This window comes from Podarcis erhardii, assembly GCF_964252035.2.
Source record: "Podarcis erhardii genome assembly, chromosome: 3".
NCBI classification, from domain to species: Eukaryota; Metazoa; Chordata; class Lepidosauria; order Squamata; family Lacertidae; genus Podarcis; species Podarcis erhardii.
The window spans coordinates 2,819,396-2,836,806 of NC_138507.1; the positions used below are offsets into that span (position 1 = coordinate 2,819,396).

General features: G+C 43.9%; 1 protein-coding gene across 6 annotated transcripts in view; it reads left to right on the top strand.

Moving 5' to 3' along the window:
• WDPCP (WD repeat containing planar cell polarity effector) overlaps positions 1–17,411 on the top strand; it is a 210,854-nt gene that overhangs the window by 47,244 nt on the left and 146,199 nt on the right. For 5 of the 6 annotated variants that reach the window (XM_081855533.1, XM_081855534.1, XM_081855532.1 and 2 more), the window contains exons 2-3: positions 14,695–14,777; positions 16,979–17,023. In XM_081855533.1, the coding sequence (XP_081711659.1) occupies positions 14,717–14,777; positions 16,979–17,023 (106 nt within the window). In that variant the 5' untranslated portion in view covers positions 14,695–14,716. Of the gene's footprint in view, positions 1–5,231; positions 5,253–14,694; positions 14,778–16,978; positions 17,024–17,411 lie in introns of those variants that run through there. The other variant, XM_081855535.1, reaches the window with a different exon arrangement.

The window sequence follows — 17,411 nt, forward strand, 5'->3', positions numbered from 1 at the left end:
AAATATTCTAAGAGTATTCTTTATAGACCCAAATTCATTGTTAGAGGACTGGTCTTACAAGGTGGCAGAAAGCCAAACTTCCTAAGAGTGACCGCTATCAGTCCATCAAGAGACCTAATGATAGAAATTGAACTAATTATTTCAGTCATACAAACAAATGGTAAAGGTATAATATAATAAATGTGGTAATAGATGCCTGGGGTGGTAAGATTACAGGTGTTCTATTTATTTGAAAACTCAGATGTCTGATCAAGATTTTTGTGATAGAATAATGAACTGCTGTAACTATAATACCAATTTGGAAAACAAGACAAAGAAAAAGTGAAACCCAGAATATTCTGTCATTTTCTAGTTAAAATAGAAAAGTATAAAAGGAGGAAGTGCTGAAACAAGCGCCAAGAGCAAATGACATAGCTAGATGTTACTTTCCAAACCCAGCATATATGAGGGAAACTTATGTTCCCCTTATTAGGTATAAGAGGGTATTGAACTTTAATTTCTAACAACTTTAATTTAAGAGATCTTTAAACATCACTCATTTACCTCGACCAGGAGTGATAAATTAAGATGCCATGTTCTTTATAGCCTGACAACTTTATGGGGATTGTGTGTAAGCAGCTGTAATGGTTGTAAGGGGTTACTTGTGCGTAAATTGCCTTCAGTTTAGTCAGTTTGTTTGCTCAACCCTGTTTAGGGTTAGAGCTCGCCCTCCGTGACCTGTTAGTCACTTGCAGAATCCGTCAGTGGGCGTTTCTTGAACCTCTTCCAGCATAAAAGCTGCTTGACCCCAAGTCTCCTCCTATGTTCCCTGCGCGGAACGCGTCTGCGCAAGTGAGGGGAAGGCAGGGGCGTGCCAGCGCTCTCTCCACTAGATTCGGGTGAAGGGTCTTGGAGCCCTGTCACCAATTCCTCCATCTCCCTCTCATCTCTATTGGTGTTACGCTGAATTCCTTCCCCCCTGCTGGTCCCCTCTCCGGCATCGCTCTGGAGCCCTGCCTCCGCCTCTCGCTCTGCTCTGATGTCAGTTCCCTGACAGCAGCCATTATAGGTTTGCTATTATATTCATTCCTTAAAATATATACCACTTGATTGTAAAAACACCCCTCCCCAAAGGTTAATATATTGATGAGTGGCATTATAAAATTATAATATATTGATGACTGGCCTCTACATCTCTCAGTATAGAAAAAGCTAGGCGGTTAACCCATTTCACGTGTTATAAGTTACATCATGTTATAAGTCTCTTGCCTCGGAAGTATTCCAAACTCCTGGAGACTTTCCACATGGTCAGGCCGGCACATGTGGACTCCATCACTTTGAAATGAGCCTTCACATGTGGGCTGTAGACACACAAATCCCTGCAGTCATATATGTGCTTAGTGAGCAATGATCAGAGCCAAATATTTGTGTAGACTAGGAATGTTTTCATATTCATGTTTTCATGTTCAGATGGAAGGAGTCTGTCTTGAGCTGGTAAGAAAAGGTGCATATTAAAATTAATGTATTAAAATTATAACATTTACACTTATGCAAATGCTTTATTTTTGGTACTTAATTATTTTAAATGTGATTACTGAAATGTTTGAACAAGTGCATATGTTTCTTCAAAGTCATTTTGTCCTCCCTATCTGTACAAGGACACACAATAAACCTAAACAAGTAGTGGAGCAATCTTGAATTATTAGAATGTAAACGCTGATGGTTCTTTTCTTTCCTTCAATGGAGGTGGGCATATCTGAAAATAAAGTGTTTTTCCTAATGCAACTCTGTTTGAAGATCAGAAAAGAACAGAAAGGCAGAAATAGAAACGTAGTGTTTAATTTAAGTGGATTATTCTTACAATTTTTGTGAATTTTTAGAAATGGTTTCTCTTTAATTAATTCTCATTCATATTTAAAATAGTTTTATCTTTTCTGTAGTAAATAACGTCTTAAAACTGTATGATTCTCAACACTTCAATTTATAACTTATTGAAATAGTGTTCTTAAAAGAGTTGGCAGTTCAGATTCCTATAGTTATCCTGTGTCAAGTGTCAAGAGATATCTTTAGTTTGGATCACTCATCTGCTATCAAATAAGCGACATAGGCCTTACGGTTTTTGTGATGTTTTTTATTGTAATGTTTTCTGTTTATTTTTATACTATGCATTTGGCTTTAATCTTTTGTAAGTTGCCTAGACTAAATGACTAGTAAGTTAAATAAATAATAAATAATTCTCTAGTAAAATATGAATGTAAAACTTTTAATCCTCTTCAGAATCTAACAATTTGTACTTTGATCACTTTGCATATCCTTTTTGATAAACATTTCTAAGGTTTGTAAGCTAACTTCCAGCATCAGTTGAACACTGAGTGCCAGCCTTCATCAATGTTGTCACAGGTAAAATTGATATATAAATTATATGTATCCTCTTTAATAAATAGCATTGCCTTAAGTTATTCTGTTGCTCTGTTTAATCTTATTACCACTTACTTCAGTTAAGCTGTTTTGAAAGTCAAAGCTTTTATCAGTGATAGAGACACGAAACAATACCTTGTTCAATAGTAGACAAATCTGGGAGATATAACCCGCTTCATGTTATTCAATGCAGGAATGGGGCTCCACCAAGTAGCCATGCCCCAAGTGGAGGGTGAGATCCAGTTGGCAGGCCAGAATCTTATTTCCATACACTTCTGTGGACCAGTGACATCAGGTGACTCATTTTTTCCCATGCGGTTTTTGGGAAGAGTTGCACACAGCATCATTGGTGTCCCCAAAGCCCCTTTCGTCCAAGCCCCCCCTTTAGCTGCCCAATACTGGATGTTGTACCTGAAGTCAGGTGTAGCAGGAGGTGAGCTTGGTCAAAATGGCCTGATGGAACCCAGGGGAAGGCCTAACAGGCTCAATGAGGCCCACTGGCTAGGGTATGCATGAATAGTTCAGCCATCTGTATAAAAGTGAAGACTCTGTCACTGCAGCCAGCTGTGATCTTGGCATGGCTGCTCAGTAGCGGGGCTGCTCCACTTGTCCTTGATCCCACGTTAAGTGACTTGGTGCTAGGTTGCTTAAGCAAGGTTTTTGAGAAAGATGTGTAACGTCTGAAGCAAGTGTTTGCAGGATTACGCTGAAGCCTGGAAAGCGGGAAGCAAAATCCCACTTGCATTGCTGGTTCTTTTGTCAAATCACCTGAACAGTTCTTGGGTTTGATAGACAGAATTTGGGCTTATTCTCATACTGTCTGTCACAGATTGCTTGTGACATCTTGTACAGTATATATGTTCACACATTGTAACGTCAGAGTAATGGAACTTTACTAGCTTGTAGCTTGTTTGGGTGGTTTGAAAATGATTGATAAAGTTCACTAGCAGCAATGAGTAATTTGGGTGGGGAGGGGAATTCTTTTTCTTTTTCAGAAGACTGGTATTAGGTTTTCAGAGCTAACACAATTAATGGGACTTGGAGTCCCAGCTTCTGCTAGCCTAGCAGTTCAAAAGCATACCAGCGCAAGTAGATAAATAGGTACTGCTGTGGTGGGAAGGTAAATGGCATTTCAGTGAGCTCTGGCACTCATCATGGTGTCCCATTGTGCCAGAAGCGGTTTAGTCATGCTGGCCACAAGACCTGGAAAACTGTCTGTGGGCAAACACCAACTCCCTCGGCCTGAAGTGAGATGAGCGCCCTACCCCTTAGTTGCCTTTGACTGGACTTAACTATTGAGGAGTCCTTTACCTTACTTGGAGATTTTCTAGACTATGGACTTCTAGCAGAATGAACATACAGTTAGAATCATAGAGTTGAAAGGGACACCAAGGGTCATCTAGTCCAACCCTCTGCAGTGCAGGAATCTCAACATGTGATCCTCCATCCAGTTTGAAACCATACAGGAGCCTGCTTGGTTTTTGCAAATGTCAGGTTTATTGCTGCACCACAATTAATTTTATTGTCAGGATGAAAGTGTTTCAAGGTAATATTTAGAACATCTCTTCTGGATATATTGCATTTTCCAACATTTAAAATGCAATTTTTTGGGTCCTTCCAGCAATGGGAGGTTTTCTTCTATTGCAGAATGGGTTCCACTGTAGTGGGGAGTTCTGCTGGAAGCAAAGAGGATGTGGTTTTCACTGAAATTTCCTCTAGCACCCAACACTGCCACTGTTCCAGGGGGTTCCCCAGCCCTGCCAGACAGATTTTTGGGGGTACAAGAGAGTGCTGGGGGAGGAGAAATAAACTATTGTCTTTCCCCTTCTGCTTATGGAAGCATTTTCTGGGCAAAACTACACTTGAGAAAAATATGGATGTCATTACTGGAACAGCATGGATCTCCAACTATAGTGTCAATTGAAAGTGATCTTTGGAATGTGGGAAAGGGAGAGTTAGATCCTTCCTATCACAACCCACAACCTAGGGATCTTGCAGTGCATGAAGGAGAACTCTTGTTGATGATGAGGTTCAATCAACATCCTTGGGGGAGAACTACCAGTACCTTATTCATGGGACAACTGCCTGGAAGATACATCCCTCCAGCTGCACTGTGCTCCTTTGGGAGGGAGGGCAGGTATGATGGACAGCAGAGCCAGAATAGAGTCTGGTGATGCAGTTCCTCTGAAACTCCACCAGAGTGCTGGAGTCAGCACTTTGGGGGGGGGGGGAGAATGAAAGGAGCAGTTTCTGAGGGAGAGAGTTAGGTAGGGCTGGATTTGAAAAGAGGGATAGGATTTGATTTGAGATGTTAGACAGGTTTCAGGTTGGGAGATAGGGAGTGAGAACTGGTTCTGAGTTAAGTTAAACATACACACTGATTAGACTATATCCATAGCTAGAGGAAGGAGCCTCATAGCTTAGGCATTAAGACGGTGTTGAGGGTCTGGGAAAGGTAAACAGACAGGAGTGTTCTGGGAGGTGGATCCTGTGGGAATTCAGGCTACCTGGGTCTCGGTATAGCCAGGAGGGGAGAGTTTTTCTAGGTACAGAAGATTCCCAACCCAACAACAAGGAGTGAGGTGACCCTCTGGGTCTGTTATACCATCTAGAAGAGCTCAGGGGTGGGATGGTTAAGAGTGGGCAACTAAGGAGATGTGCCCTTCGCTCATGAACCAAAGTATTAAGCTGTGAAGGAAACTGTATGGTGTTGAAAGTATTTAACTGTAATATCTAAGTAATAGAAACTGAGTTGAACATTTTCCTATCTGTTCTAGAAATCTGAACATCTACCACCTGAAGTGTAACAACTGATTTTTAGTAACTGAAGTTTAAGAAGAGATTTGCCTATAGTGGTATGTTTAAGCCTAAGACATCTTAGAGTTAGCTGAAGTAAACAAGTTAACTTCTATCTGAAATAATGCATTTCCTGACCCATTATGAGGAACGGCTAAGGGAGCTGGGCATGTTTAGCCTGGAGAAGAGGAGGTTAAGGGGTGATATGATAGCCATGTTCAAATATATAAAAGGATGTCACATAGAGGAGGGAGAAAGGTTGTTTTCTGCTGCTCCAGAGAAGCGGACACGGAGCAATGGTTCCAAACTACAAGAAAAAAGATTCCACCTAAACATTAGGAAGAACTTCCTGACAGTAAGAGCTGTTCGACAGTGGAATTTGCTGCCCAGGAGTGTGGTGGAGTCTCCTTCTTTGGAGGTCTTTAAGCAGAGGCTTGACAACCATATGTCAGGAGTGCTCTGATGGTGTTTCCTGCTTAGCAGGGGGTTGGACTCGATGGCCCTTGTGGTCTCTTCCAACTCTATGATTCTATGATTTTGTTTCATAAACTTCTTTAGTTTAATAAAACTTTTCTTGTTTGTTTAATCAACTCTTGCCTGAGACTCTAATCCAGGCTCCCTCAAACTTGGCCCTCGAGATGTTTTGAGATGACAGTTTCCATCATCCCTGACCACTGGTCCTGTTAGCTAGGGATCATGGGAGTTGTAGGCCAAAAACATCTGGAGGGCCGAGTTTGCCCATGCCTGCTCTAACTTTTCCCTCACACAAGCCCCCCAACAATAGCCTGTGGTAAATGGTAGAAATTTGGGTAATTGGTGCACAGTGAGGTGGGTGCTCTATATTTAATAGGAGAGATAGTGGGAGTGGATCTGCCACATTATTAATTGGTGGTATTAAGTGGTTGCTCCGCTTCAGCAGGATATAAATATAAAAACAAATAACAAATAAACACCGCCACCATCCTCTGACAGAGGACGAGTCCTCTGCTGTGCCTCACAGAATTCAAAGGCTACAAAATAACATGAGATACCTTTAACTAGCCACCCAGTTTCTTTAGAGAAGCAGAGCCTACCACGCTTCAGATCAGCCTGCGCGAGGCTTCAGTTGGCTCCATTATCATCTCATGTACCTTCCTTCGCAGGACTTCTTGGAGCTGTCTAAGGTCCTGTTCCTCTTTGCTCCCTGCTTGATGACATTGCTGGTTTCTCCATGAGCCGCTAGCTCTCATGGAACTGGACTCTTCCATGTAGATCCACAGTATCCGCTTTATTATTATTCTATTTAAAATAATTTTACATTGTCGAGATCCAGGGAAAAATTATTTATCTTGCTGCCCCCCACCATCAAAATAGTGATGCACAATGGCAAAGCTATTTATAGCAACACATCATGGTTTTGTATAGTCTTTGCTAAGATATATATATATATATATAGTTTATGTGTATATAATTATTTTTTTTATAGAAAGATTGCAATCAGCATGGCTGTTCCTTTGTCACAAATACATCTTTCTTTCACATCCAGTAATCTGCATCCCTTTGGGACAGGATACCTCTCTCTGGTTCTCACCTGTACCAGGTGCTGTTTTTAGGGATGGAGTCTCTGCCACAAGCTCACCTTGAGGACTTTGGTGGCAGCAGTGTGAGGGGCACAAAGATTACCAGAGCAGAGAGGATAACTTGAGAACATCTAGCTCTTCTGCTGCCAGAGGTTGCTGGCCACCTCAGCTCTTTCAGAAAGTACCTGTCGAGTGAGAGGACCAGCAGAGCAAAAAGGCAGCTGCTGAAACATCAATTAGCCATGTGTGTATGTGCAGAAGTAATACTATTATTTTAAAAAATAATTTATTCCAGGGCTTTGGACTAGATGACCCTGGGGTCCCTTCCAACTCTGTGACTCTATGATATTGAGGGTGTCTTTCCTTTCATTGTTATTTTAGTTGCCTGACTGTGTGTACAATTAGACTGATTTTGTGTAACTGTAAAAGTCTGTGGGTTTGTTTTAAATTGCTTCAGTTTTTAGGTCAAAGATGGTTTTATGGTTTCAGTTGGTTACGTATTTGAGAGTAAGATTTGTGAACTGCTCTGGGATTTTCTACATTAACACACACCATACACCCCCCCCCCAAGGTATAAGTCTTGAAACACTGTAGAATAAAAAAAGTCTTGATTCCATGTCTAGAGGCTGGCAGAGCGGGGATTTGACTGAGCTCCCAAAGAAAGCCAACATCAAAAATATCTTGTCCCTTGTTTTCAACAACTTAACCTTAAGGCCTGGATAGGTAGTCTAATAAGTGTCTAATAAAAATAGTGGTTGAATATTGTTGAGGTAAATTAATGCTTTTAAAAGTTGTGACTGCATGAGTGGATGTCTATAAAAGCTGGACTACGGTGTCTCCCAACAATTTCATTGCAGAGCTCATGATATTTGATATTTTACTTAAAGACCTAAGGACATGGAATCTATTCAGTACATGAAAATTGAAGCCTTAGTTAAATAAAGCATTTTCTATTTCTCATGTTTGCCCAGAAGAAAGGACTAACCACCTGATATAATTTTGGTACTGTTACACATGTAAATGTCTTAAAATTGAAAGCTCTGTAGCTATAACATGACCACTTATAATTGCAAAAGATAGGACTTATTTCCAGACTTCTTAAAAATGTGAAGAATTAATTCAGTGGAGCATGAAACAACTTCTCAGCAAATGGAAATAAGTTTACAGTGTGTGATTTTCATGCCACTATTCTTTGGTTATCAGATAATGTATTTCTTTTCAGCGATTATTATACAAGCCATAGTTAGGCCTTTTTGACAATATGCGCTTCGGTGTGACTTTCAAATCAATATAGAATATTTTTATTTTTATATCCATCAGTGTGTTGCTGTTAAAAGGCACATTTATAAGGATAATACTGACACACATTTAAAATCTTCACAAAGCCCTCACTTTGCCACCACATTGTTATCTTTGGCTTGCATGTGTGATGGGATAATGAGCTGCTTGTGCGTAAAGCTTGATCCCTCTGGGGTTTGGCTGGTCATCCCAACCTAGGCACTAACGGATCTCCCCAAAGCATGACTCCGTTAGTCGCTGGTAGAATCTGACAGTGGGCGTCTACGGAACCTACGCCAACATAAAAGCTGTTTGACAGACATGCGCTTTCGTGACTCTCTGCGTGACAGTTTCCGGCGCAGGGTGGGAGTTCCTAACGGGGGTCTTGTTACCTCTTCGCTGTCGTCACTGGAAGTATCCCAGAGCCTCCCCTCCGCTGTGACTCCTGCACTCCCCCTGCTGGTTCCTTCTGCCGCAGATTCTCTCCTATTCTCATGGAACTTATCCACCACCTCTTTCTCCGATGGCAGTTCCCTGACATCCACCTCCCCCCCAGGGCCCCCTTCACCCCCTCCCGCCTCCTCTCCCACTGGCGGTGAGGACGGAAAGCCCCTGAAGGAACTCTCCTCGTCGTCCGAGGATTCAAACACTTCTAGCCACGGCGTACCGTCTCTCTCCCCGTCTTCCTCTTCTTCGTCTGAGTCGGCTTCCTCACCCACCCCTGACTCAGGGAACCCTTCAAACTCTCCTTCCTCATCGGTGGTACCAAAGTGTTCCCTTCTAAATCGTGCCACGGGTTGCGGTTTTCTTGGGAAACGCTGATGAAATGTTTCTATTAAAACCTCGTCATTGACTACCTCTGCTGGTACCCAAGTGTTTTCCGACTCTACTTCCCCCTCCCATTCTACTAGATATTCCACCTGATTCCCCTTCCACCTGGAATCAATGATTCCTGCCACGTTCATGTCGCGCTCTCTCTCTTCTATCACGGGCGTTTGGGTGGCCTCTCTCTCATGCTCCCCCCACTCACGTCCCTCTCGGTACGGCGACAGTAATGACCTGTGAAATACTGGGTGTAACTTCATGTGACTGGGCAGCCTGAGTTTGAATGCTACTGGGTTGACCTGCTGTATGACCTCAAAGGGTCCCAATCTTTTGGGTCTCAATTTCTTACACCCTCCTTTGAACGGTAGTCCTTGGGTGGATAACCACACCCGGTCCCCCACCCTTATGGTTTCACCTTCCCTCCTATTTTTGTCTGCTTGCTTCTTATATTCTTCCTTGGCTTTCTCTAAGTTAAGTTGAAGCTGACGGTGGATCGCTTCCATCTCTTCAAAAAAATATTCCGCCGCCGGCACGCTCCACCTCTCCCCTCCCTCTCCTGGGAATGCCCGGGGGTGACACCCATAATTTGCCAGAAAGGGACTCATCCCTGTGGACACGTTCTCCGCGTTGTTGTAGGCAAATTCTGCTAGAGGTAACTTATCCACCCAATCATTTTCTCTGTCTTTTACATAACACCTCAGGTATTGTTGTAAAATCCCATTTGCCCTTTCCGCTTGCCCATTGGTTTCTGGGTGCCGAGCAGTTGAGAAATTGAGTTCTACGTGTAATAAGCTCATCAGTTTCCTCCAGAACCTGGAAGTAAATTGTTTCCCTCTGTCGCTCAAAACCCTCAAGGGGGCGCCATGCAACCTAAAAATATGTTCTACAAACAACTTGGCGGTTTCCTCCGCTGTGACTGCATGTGAACAAGCTATAAAATGACACATCTTGGTTAATAGATCTACCACCACCATGACAGCTGTTTTGCCTTTGGATTTTGGCAGGTCCGTCATAAAATCTATGGATACTGCCTCCCATGGCCTTTCGGGCGTGGGTAAGGGTTGTAATAGCCCCGCTGGCGCCACCCTCTCTCCTTTTGCTCGCTGGCACCTGACGCAACCCCTGACATATTCCCGTACGTCCTCCCTCACCTTGGGCCACCAAAACTCCCTGGTAACCAACCACATGGTTTTGTGCTGTCCAAAATGTCCCGCGGTGGGGCTGTCATGCAACTGCTTGAGTACTCTGCCCCTCAGTTCCCCGTCGGGTATGTACAGTGCCCCTTTGTAATACAACGCCCCGTTCTTTTCTTCAAACCCCCCTGTGTTCTCCTCTGCCCTCCGGAGCTCTCTGAGTTTCCCTTGGGCGTATTCATCGTTCTCAGTACCCTCCATCAGTTCCCTCTGCCCCACCAATGCCGCCCCACACACCCAGCGGTCTTCAGGGATTACATGCCTTGCCTCGGGCGCTCCCTCCCCCTCTAAGTACTCAGGTTTCCTGGAAAGAGCGTCCGCCCTCACGTTCTCGGATCCGGGCACGTAACGAATCTCAAAGTGGAATTTGGAGAACTCCTGGGCCCATCGTACTTGTCTCTGGTTCAGCACTCGGGCTGTTCTCCAATATTCCAGATTTTTGTGGTCAGTTCGGACTTGAACCTTGTGCTGCGCCCCAATCAGCAAGTGCCGCCATTTCCGGAAGGCTTCATGAATGGCGAGCAGTTCTCGGTCGTATACTGTGTAGTTCCTCTCGGATTTGTTCAACTTCCGCGAGAAGAATGCACACGGCCTCCATTCAGACGTATCTTTTCCCGGCTGGAGAAGAACGGCCCCCACCGCTCGGTCTGACGCGTCAGTCTCCACTCTCATTGGTTGTTGTAGATCCACATGCAACAGTTGCTCTTCCGACGCAAACGCCTGCTTTAAGCGTTCGAACGCCCGCTGCGCTTCTTCCGTCCAAACAAATTTCTTTTTGCTACTAAGACAATCCGTGATAGGCGCTGTCAAATGGGCAAAGTTCTTGATGAACTTCCTATAGAAGTTTCCGAAGCCCAGGAACCTTTGCACGTCCTTCTTGGTCTTTGGTGTTTTCCATTCCAGTACCGCTTGAACCTTGCTGGGATCCATGGCCAACCCCTTGTCAGACAACCGGTACCCCAGGAATTCCACCTCCCTGGTATGAAACTGACACTTCTCCAGTTTCACCCACAGCCGATTTTCTCGCAACTTGCTCAGTACCTCTCTTACATCTCGCACATGCTGCTCCTCATTCGCTGAGTACACCAGGACGTCATCTAAGAACGCTACGCAGTTCTTGTAGAGCAGTGGCCCCAGGACGTGATTCATGAATGATTGAAAGCAGGCGGAGCCCGCTTGTAATCCGAAAGGCATAACTAAATACTCAAAAGCCCCCAAGGGGGTGAACATAGTGGTCTTCCACTCATCCCCCTTTCTCACACGTATCAAGTTATATGCCCCCCTAAGGTCCAGCTTGGTAAAAATTTTCCCTTTTCTCACCTGTGTCAGAATGTCATCAATTCTAGGCATAGGGAAAGTCACTGGTTCTGACACTGCATTTAGGCTTCTGAAGTCACATACAAGCCTCGGTTTGCCCGTGTGTTTTTTGTCCACAAAGAACACTGGGCTGCCCCCCACCGCTCGTGACTCTCTGATGAAACCTCGCTTGAGATTCTTGTCAATGAACTCCCTTAACTCCTGCATTTCACTGTCTGACATTGCATACAGCTTGCCCACTGGCAATTGTGCTCCTGGGAGTAAGTTAATTTGACAGTCAAAGGGTCTGTGCGGGGGCAGTCTATCTGCTTCCTTTTCGCTAAAGACGTCAATCAAGTCAGCATATTGTGGTGGCACCTTGCCCTTGCCCATCACTTCCACCCCTGCTAGAGTGGCCCTGGCCCCTGCCTGAACCTCTCCCTCTTTGCAGTGTTCTAGGCAATGTGCTGATCCAAAGGAAACCACTCTCTGATGCCAGCCTACTAGAGGATCGTGTAGTGCTAGCCAGCTCATTCCCAAAATAATGGGAGCTCCTCCCAAAATGGCTACGTTAAACGCTATCAGTTCTGTGTGTCTTGCCACCCTCATTACCATTGGAACAGTCTGCTGGCTCACTTCTCCTCCCAACAGTTCCCTCCCATCAATCGTGGTAACCTGCAAAGGCTTACTTAATGGGATAGTCTGTATCTGGTGTTCAGCTGCAAACTCCTTACTCATGAAATTACAGGAGCTGCCTGAATCCAATAGCGCTTTTATCTTTAGTGGGTGTCCATTGGACAGTTCCAGCAACACCTCTATCACAAGCGCTGGTCTTGGAGGTTCCGGCGTGGGCACATTCACTTCTCCTCTGCCTGACTGCGGTGCCCTGATGCTGGCAGCCAGGCGTTGGCTTTTACTTGCTCGCTGCTTGTTTCTCCTTCCTCCTTCCCCCCAACAGTTCCCGCCATTCCTTGCCATTCCTTCCTTTGCGGACAGACTCTGGCAAAGTGACCTGGCTGTTGGCAGAGATAACATCTCTTGGCGCCCTTCCCCTCCTTCTTCCGCCCTTCACTGGTGTTTGAAACTGCGCGCGCGCGCGCTGTTCCAATTTCCATCGGCTCTGCTGGCGGGAAAGGCTGCTCCGGAATCTCTGGAATGCGGAAATCCTTCCAACGTTCCCCTTTTCCTTCCCGCTTTTCCAAAGCCCTTGCCTCCTGGCGCGCTCCTATGGACAGCGCTGATTTAGTCAGATGATCCATAGACTCCGCCCTGGGCGCCCGGGAAAGTTCATCTTTCACTGCCGGAGAGAGCCCTTCTTCAAACAGCATTTGAATAGGTTCACTCGCAAGGTCCCACCCCAGTCTATGAATCAGCATGCTGAACTCAGTCCAGTACTCACGTACAGATCGGCTCCCCTGTTTACACGCCATTAACTGCCTCCGCACCACCCCTTGCTCAATCTCACTGGAAAACATCAAGTCCATGGCGCGAAAAAACTTCATAGTGTCCTTTAAGATTTCATTATTGGCTGCCATCAGGGGCCGCACCCAGTCCCTCGCCCCTCCCTCTAGATGGCCGATCACGTACGCCACTCTAGAGTTCTCATCAGGGAAGTCATCAAACAGTAGGTTAAGAGCATATTGCATCTCTGTCCTAAAGGCTTGATAGTTCCTGGGATCCCCCCCAAATTTCTGCACCAATCCAGGCACCTTTCTGGCAAGTGGGGTGGGTTTCCCTTTATCCGCATCTTGAGCCCTCCTCTCCTCGAGCCTCGCCGTTTGCAGCGCGAGCTGGACCTCCAACGCCCTGTACCTGTCTTCCAGGCTTGGACCTCCTCCAGCCCCAGCTCCTGCACCTCCGGTTCCAGCTGGTTCGCTCATGATGCCCTCTGCTTGCACAAGCTGCTTTCAGAGACTGTCAGATTGCTGTGATGGGATAATGAGCTGCTTGTGCGTAAAGCTTGATCCCTCTGGGGTTTGGCTGGTCATCCCAACCTAGGCACTAACGGATCTCCCCAAAGCATGACTCCGTTAGTCGCTGGTAGAATCTGACAGTGGGCGTCTACGGAACCTACGCCAACATAAAAGCTGTTTGACAGACATGCGCTTTCGTGACTCTCTGCGTGACAGTTTCCGGCGCAGGGTGGGAGTTCCTAACGGGGGTCTTGTTACCTCTTCGCTGTCGTCACTGGAAGTATCCCAGAGCCTCCCCTCCGCTGTGACTCCTGCACTCCCCCTGCTGGTTCCTTCTGCCGCAGATTCTCTCCTATTCTCATGGAACTTATCCACCACCTCTTTCTCCGATGGCAGTTCCCTGACAGCATGCTATAGTTTTAAACAAAAAGAATTTGAATATATTTTTGTCTTTTGAGTTGATGAATTTTTAGAGCAACAAACAACTCTCTACCTTTTAATGAGTCATTCTAGCAACTTGAATTTAAGAGGGAAAGCATTAACTGAGCACAGTGGTTCAAAAGTAAGTTCAGTTCTTCCCCAAACCACCTTATCCTGGCAGGGCTACTTCCAATTACAGAGCCCCATTTAGAGAGAAAACCGCTTAGGACGTGAGGACTGCATCTTCACTGATGAATAGGACACTATTTAGCATGTTTGAGAAAGCATAAATGAATAGTGAAGACAGGAAGAGCAGAGCAGGATCATAAATATGGATATGAAGTTGGGATGCTGCAGCCCTTCAGCTCTGTGTGAACACAGTTTGTACTTAAATAGGATTTTTGATGTCTTTCTTTCTTTCTTTCTTTCTTTCTTTCTTTCTTTCTTTCTTTCTTTCTTTCTACCTCTAATTTGTTAAATGAATTCCAATAAACCCAAGTTTCTGTTCTCCTTCTCTTCTTTCTCTCAGTTTTTCTTTCTATTTAAATATAATATAATTTAAATATAAGTTTAAATATAATATGTCTTCCTTCCCTTGCATCTACTTATCTGTTCTTTCTATCTAGGCTCCCTTCATTACGTACTCTTCTGGTGTCTTTTAAAAACAACAATCTGCTATTCATTTGCTCAGCCTCTTTTTTCCTCTTACCATCAAAACTGATTACCTCCTTGAAAAGTAAACTGCTAAGCTTTTATGCAGATACATTTTTTGCTCCTCTTTTGGTAGTATCTGAACATGCTGGTATACTCACGCTGTGTGCAAGCTTTTGGGGCTACAAACCTTGCTATCGGAGTAATAACATTTGGAAAGTAGCCATAAGCATAGTCTATGAATTCCCTGCTAGTTGCTTTTGGTTGTGAAAGAACCAAAAATTGGGATACTTGCTGCTCTTAGTTTTTATAAGTGTTCTTTTTTCAGCTTAATGGACAATCGAATTCAATATCTTCTTCTTCTAGAATTAACTGCCAGCTGCTTCAGATGACTGTCTTTCTCTCTGAAATGCACCTGTGGTCTTTGAAGAGCACCTTGCATGTTCAAGGTAAAGCAGATGTTACCATTTTGCCAGCTTTAGCAATATTCAGAAATTAACATGTAGTATTTTGTTCATGTTTTTCAGAACATACATAATACAAAAGCCTGCCCTTTGCTCTCCATCCACTGTCACAACTCCTCTCATGTATAAACAAAAACCACTAACTACTGATTTCAGAGCAACTTTCAGGATAAAAAAGATAATTTGAAAGAAAAATGTCTCTGTATAATAATTTCTATACAGAAATTATTACAGAAATGTCTCTGTAAAATAATTTCCTTATTGTTTCAAAATAGAGAACATCTCTGTGTTTTACAACATGTGAAGTTGTCACCCATCTAGTAACTGGTGAAAGAGCCTTGCAAAGGTGCCAATCCTATGGATTCTTCTGGATGTCTCAGCAGTTTTCAGTATCATCAAACTATGCTATCCTTCTAGGTTACCTTAAATGAAACAGCTGATGTGAAATCATTTGGGGGTTTTGGACTACAGTGCCACCATTGTAAGGGTGACAAGCAGTTTGTATGTGTCCTTTCCATCTTAAAATCTCAAGAAGGCTAAGGAACCTCCTAAACTGGAGGTTGTTTTGAGGTAGGTGAGAGTAAAGCTGAAGTTAAATCCATATACAACAGAGGTACTGTGGGTAGGAAAACCTGCTGAATTGGATGGAAGGGTGCAACTGATCTTGGATGGAAGACTCCCCCAAAGGACCCAAGTTTACATCTTGGGGCTTTCCTTAAATTCAGAAGGTGCAGGTAGTGTTGGTATCCAGGAGTACCTTTACTCTGGCATACCAATCTGTATGCCATCAAAGTCCACATAAAACTGAATTTTATAAAAGTTTTAAAACCTATTTTGTGTGACCCCCCCACCTCACCCCGCCCCGCCTATTACTCACTGCTTGCTGTCCGAACAGCTAAACAATGGGGAAGAATAGGGGTTTTTTATAGTTCTGCTTATCAGCCGTGTCTCTTCTTCCCCACTGCTCAGTGCAGTCTCTTTCTGCCTGTGGTTCCAGTTTGGAGCCAGAGAGAGGCTTCCCTTTCTCAGCTCTCAGGACATAAATATAGCAAGCTTCTGGTGGAGAATCAGAGTGGTCTCTTCATTCATTGGCAGTTCACATGCCTTTTATGCTGGATGCTGAGAAAGATTGTATTTATTAGTGTGCAACACAGAAATGGCAGGGGGAAAAGGAAACAATCCATTCTTCCAGCAACACCCCACTAGGGAGGTGAAGCTATGTGGGGGAAATAGTGTGGCCATGGACTGAACCCCGGTGGATTGCATCCAGCTCAAGAATTAGAAGTTTCTTTCACCTGCCCCAGTTTGGGGCTAGTTCATCTGAAAAATTTCCTAGGCACCAGTATGAATTGCCCAAGCTATAAGTGCATCTTTGTAGGCCGTATTTGTAGCCTTGCTTGTAAGATCAACTAGCCTAGTGGGCTTTATCTATCTATTTATGTAAAGCATTCTGTACTCTCCACCTGGAAGGTCTCCTATAGTGGCTTACATAAAATCAATAAGAACAAGGACAGCCATTGCCCAAAGACTGCCAATCTAAAAGAGAAAAGAGAAAAAGAAAAAAGCTATTGGTAAGTAAACAGAGAAAAAACAAATTCAGCCACTGATTCTTAAAGTTAAAAAAATCGCGTGTGACAACCAGCTGGGCTAGAAGCAGCTCAAGGAGAAGAGGCACCAAATGTAGCTGGCTTCTCAGCAGAGCTGATGGAATGGCCCAGCTGCTTTCCTCTCTTCCTCTCTGCTGCAGCCTGATGGAATGTCTGCTGCCAGGTGACAGTTGAGTGATGGAAGGGCCAGTAGAGCTGGTCCTCAAGTCATGTCAATGGAATGGTCCTGCTTCCTGTACCTTCTTGTGCATCAAAGAGAGGGCCTTTTCAGTTATCCCCCCACTCCCTGGGTTTTAGAACCCCCTTCTAATTGTAGAAACATATGTAAATCAATAGGAAGGCTTTCAGATGGAGTCTCAAAACCCATCTATTTTGGACAGTTTCCCATTAAGGTCTTTGAGTGGTGCTGGCCCGAAATCATTTTGAAGTATTTTCAGTGGGTGTTTCTGGAAGTATTTGTACGACTGCATGCATGGGTTCTCAGTTCTGTTTATAAGATAGTGCCCACCCTCCCAAGAAACATGTCTAATTTCAAATGCCAGAATTATAATTCAGTTTTTTATTTCCTTATTTGTGTAGACCAAGACATTGGAATCTATCATTACTATGACAAAAAGGAAGCAGGTATGGTGTAAACCTCATGAAAAAATTATATACACTCCTCACTTGATTTTTTTTTTCAAGCTCTCAAAACTGAAACACAAACACACAAATATATATTTAACCTTTATGAATTTTGAAAGTACTGTATAGGAATTTTTTATGAATTATGTTGTAGAACCTGAAATTCTCTGCAGTTAAATTAGTTAAACAATTGGTTCAAATTATTTTAAAGCAATTAGTTTAAAGCAATGAATCAACAAAGACAACATATATGTCAAAAGTCATAACCTCATTTTATAAAATTACGTTTTAAATATAATGCAATATTTGATGCTGGGCATTCTAGTTAATTTTTATTTATTGGAGTTCCAGCAGAGGGCATTGTAAATTCATAGGAGTGCATTGGTCT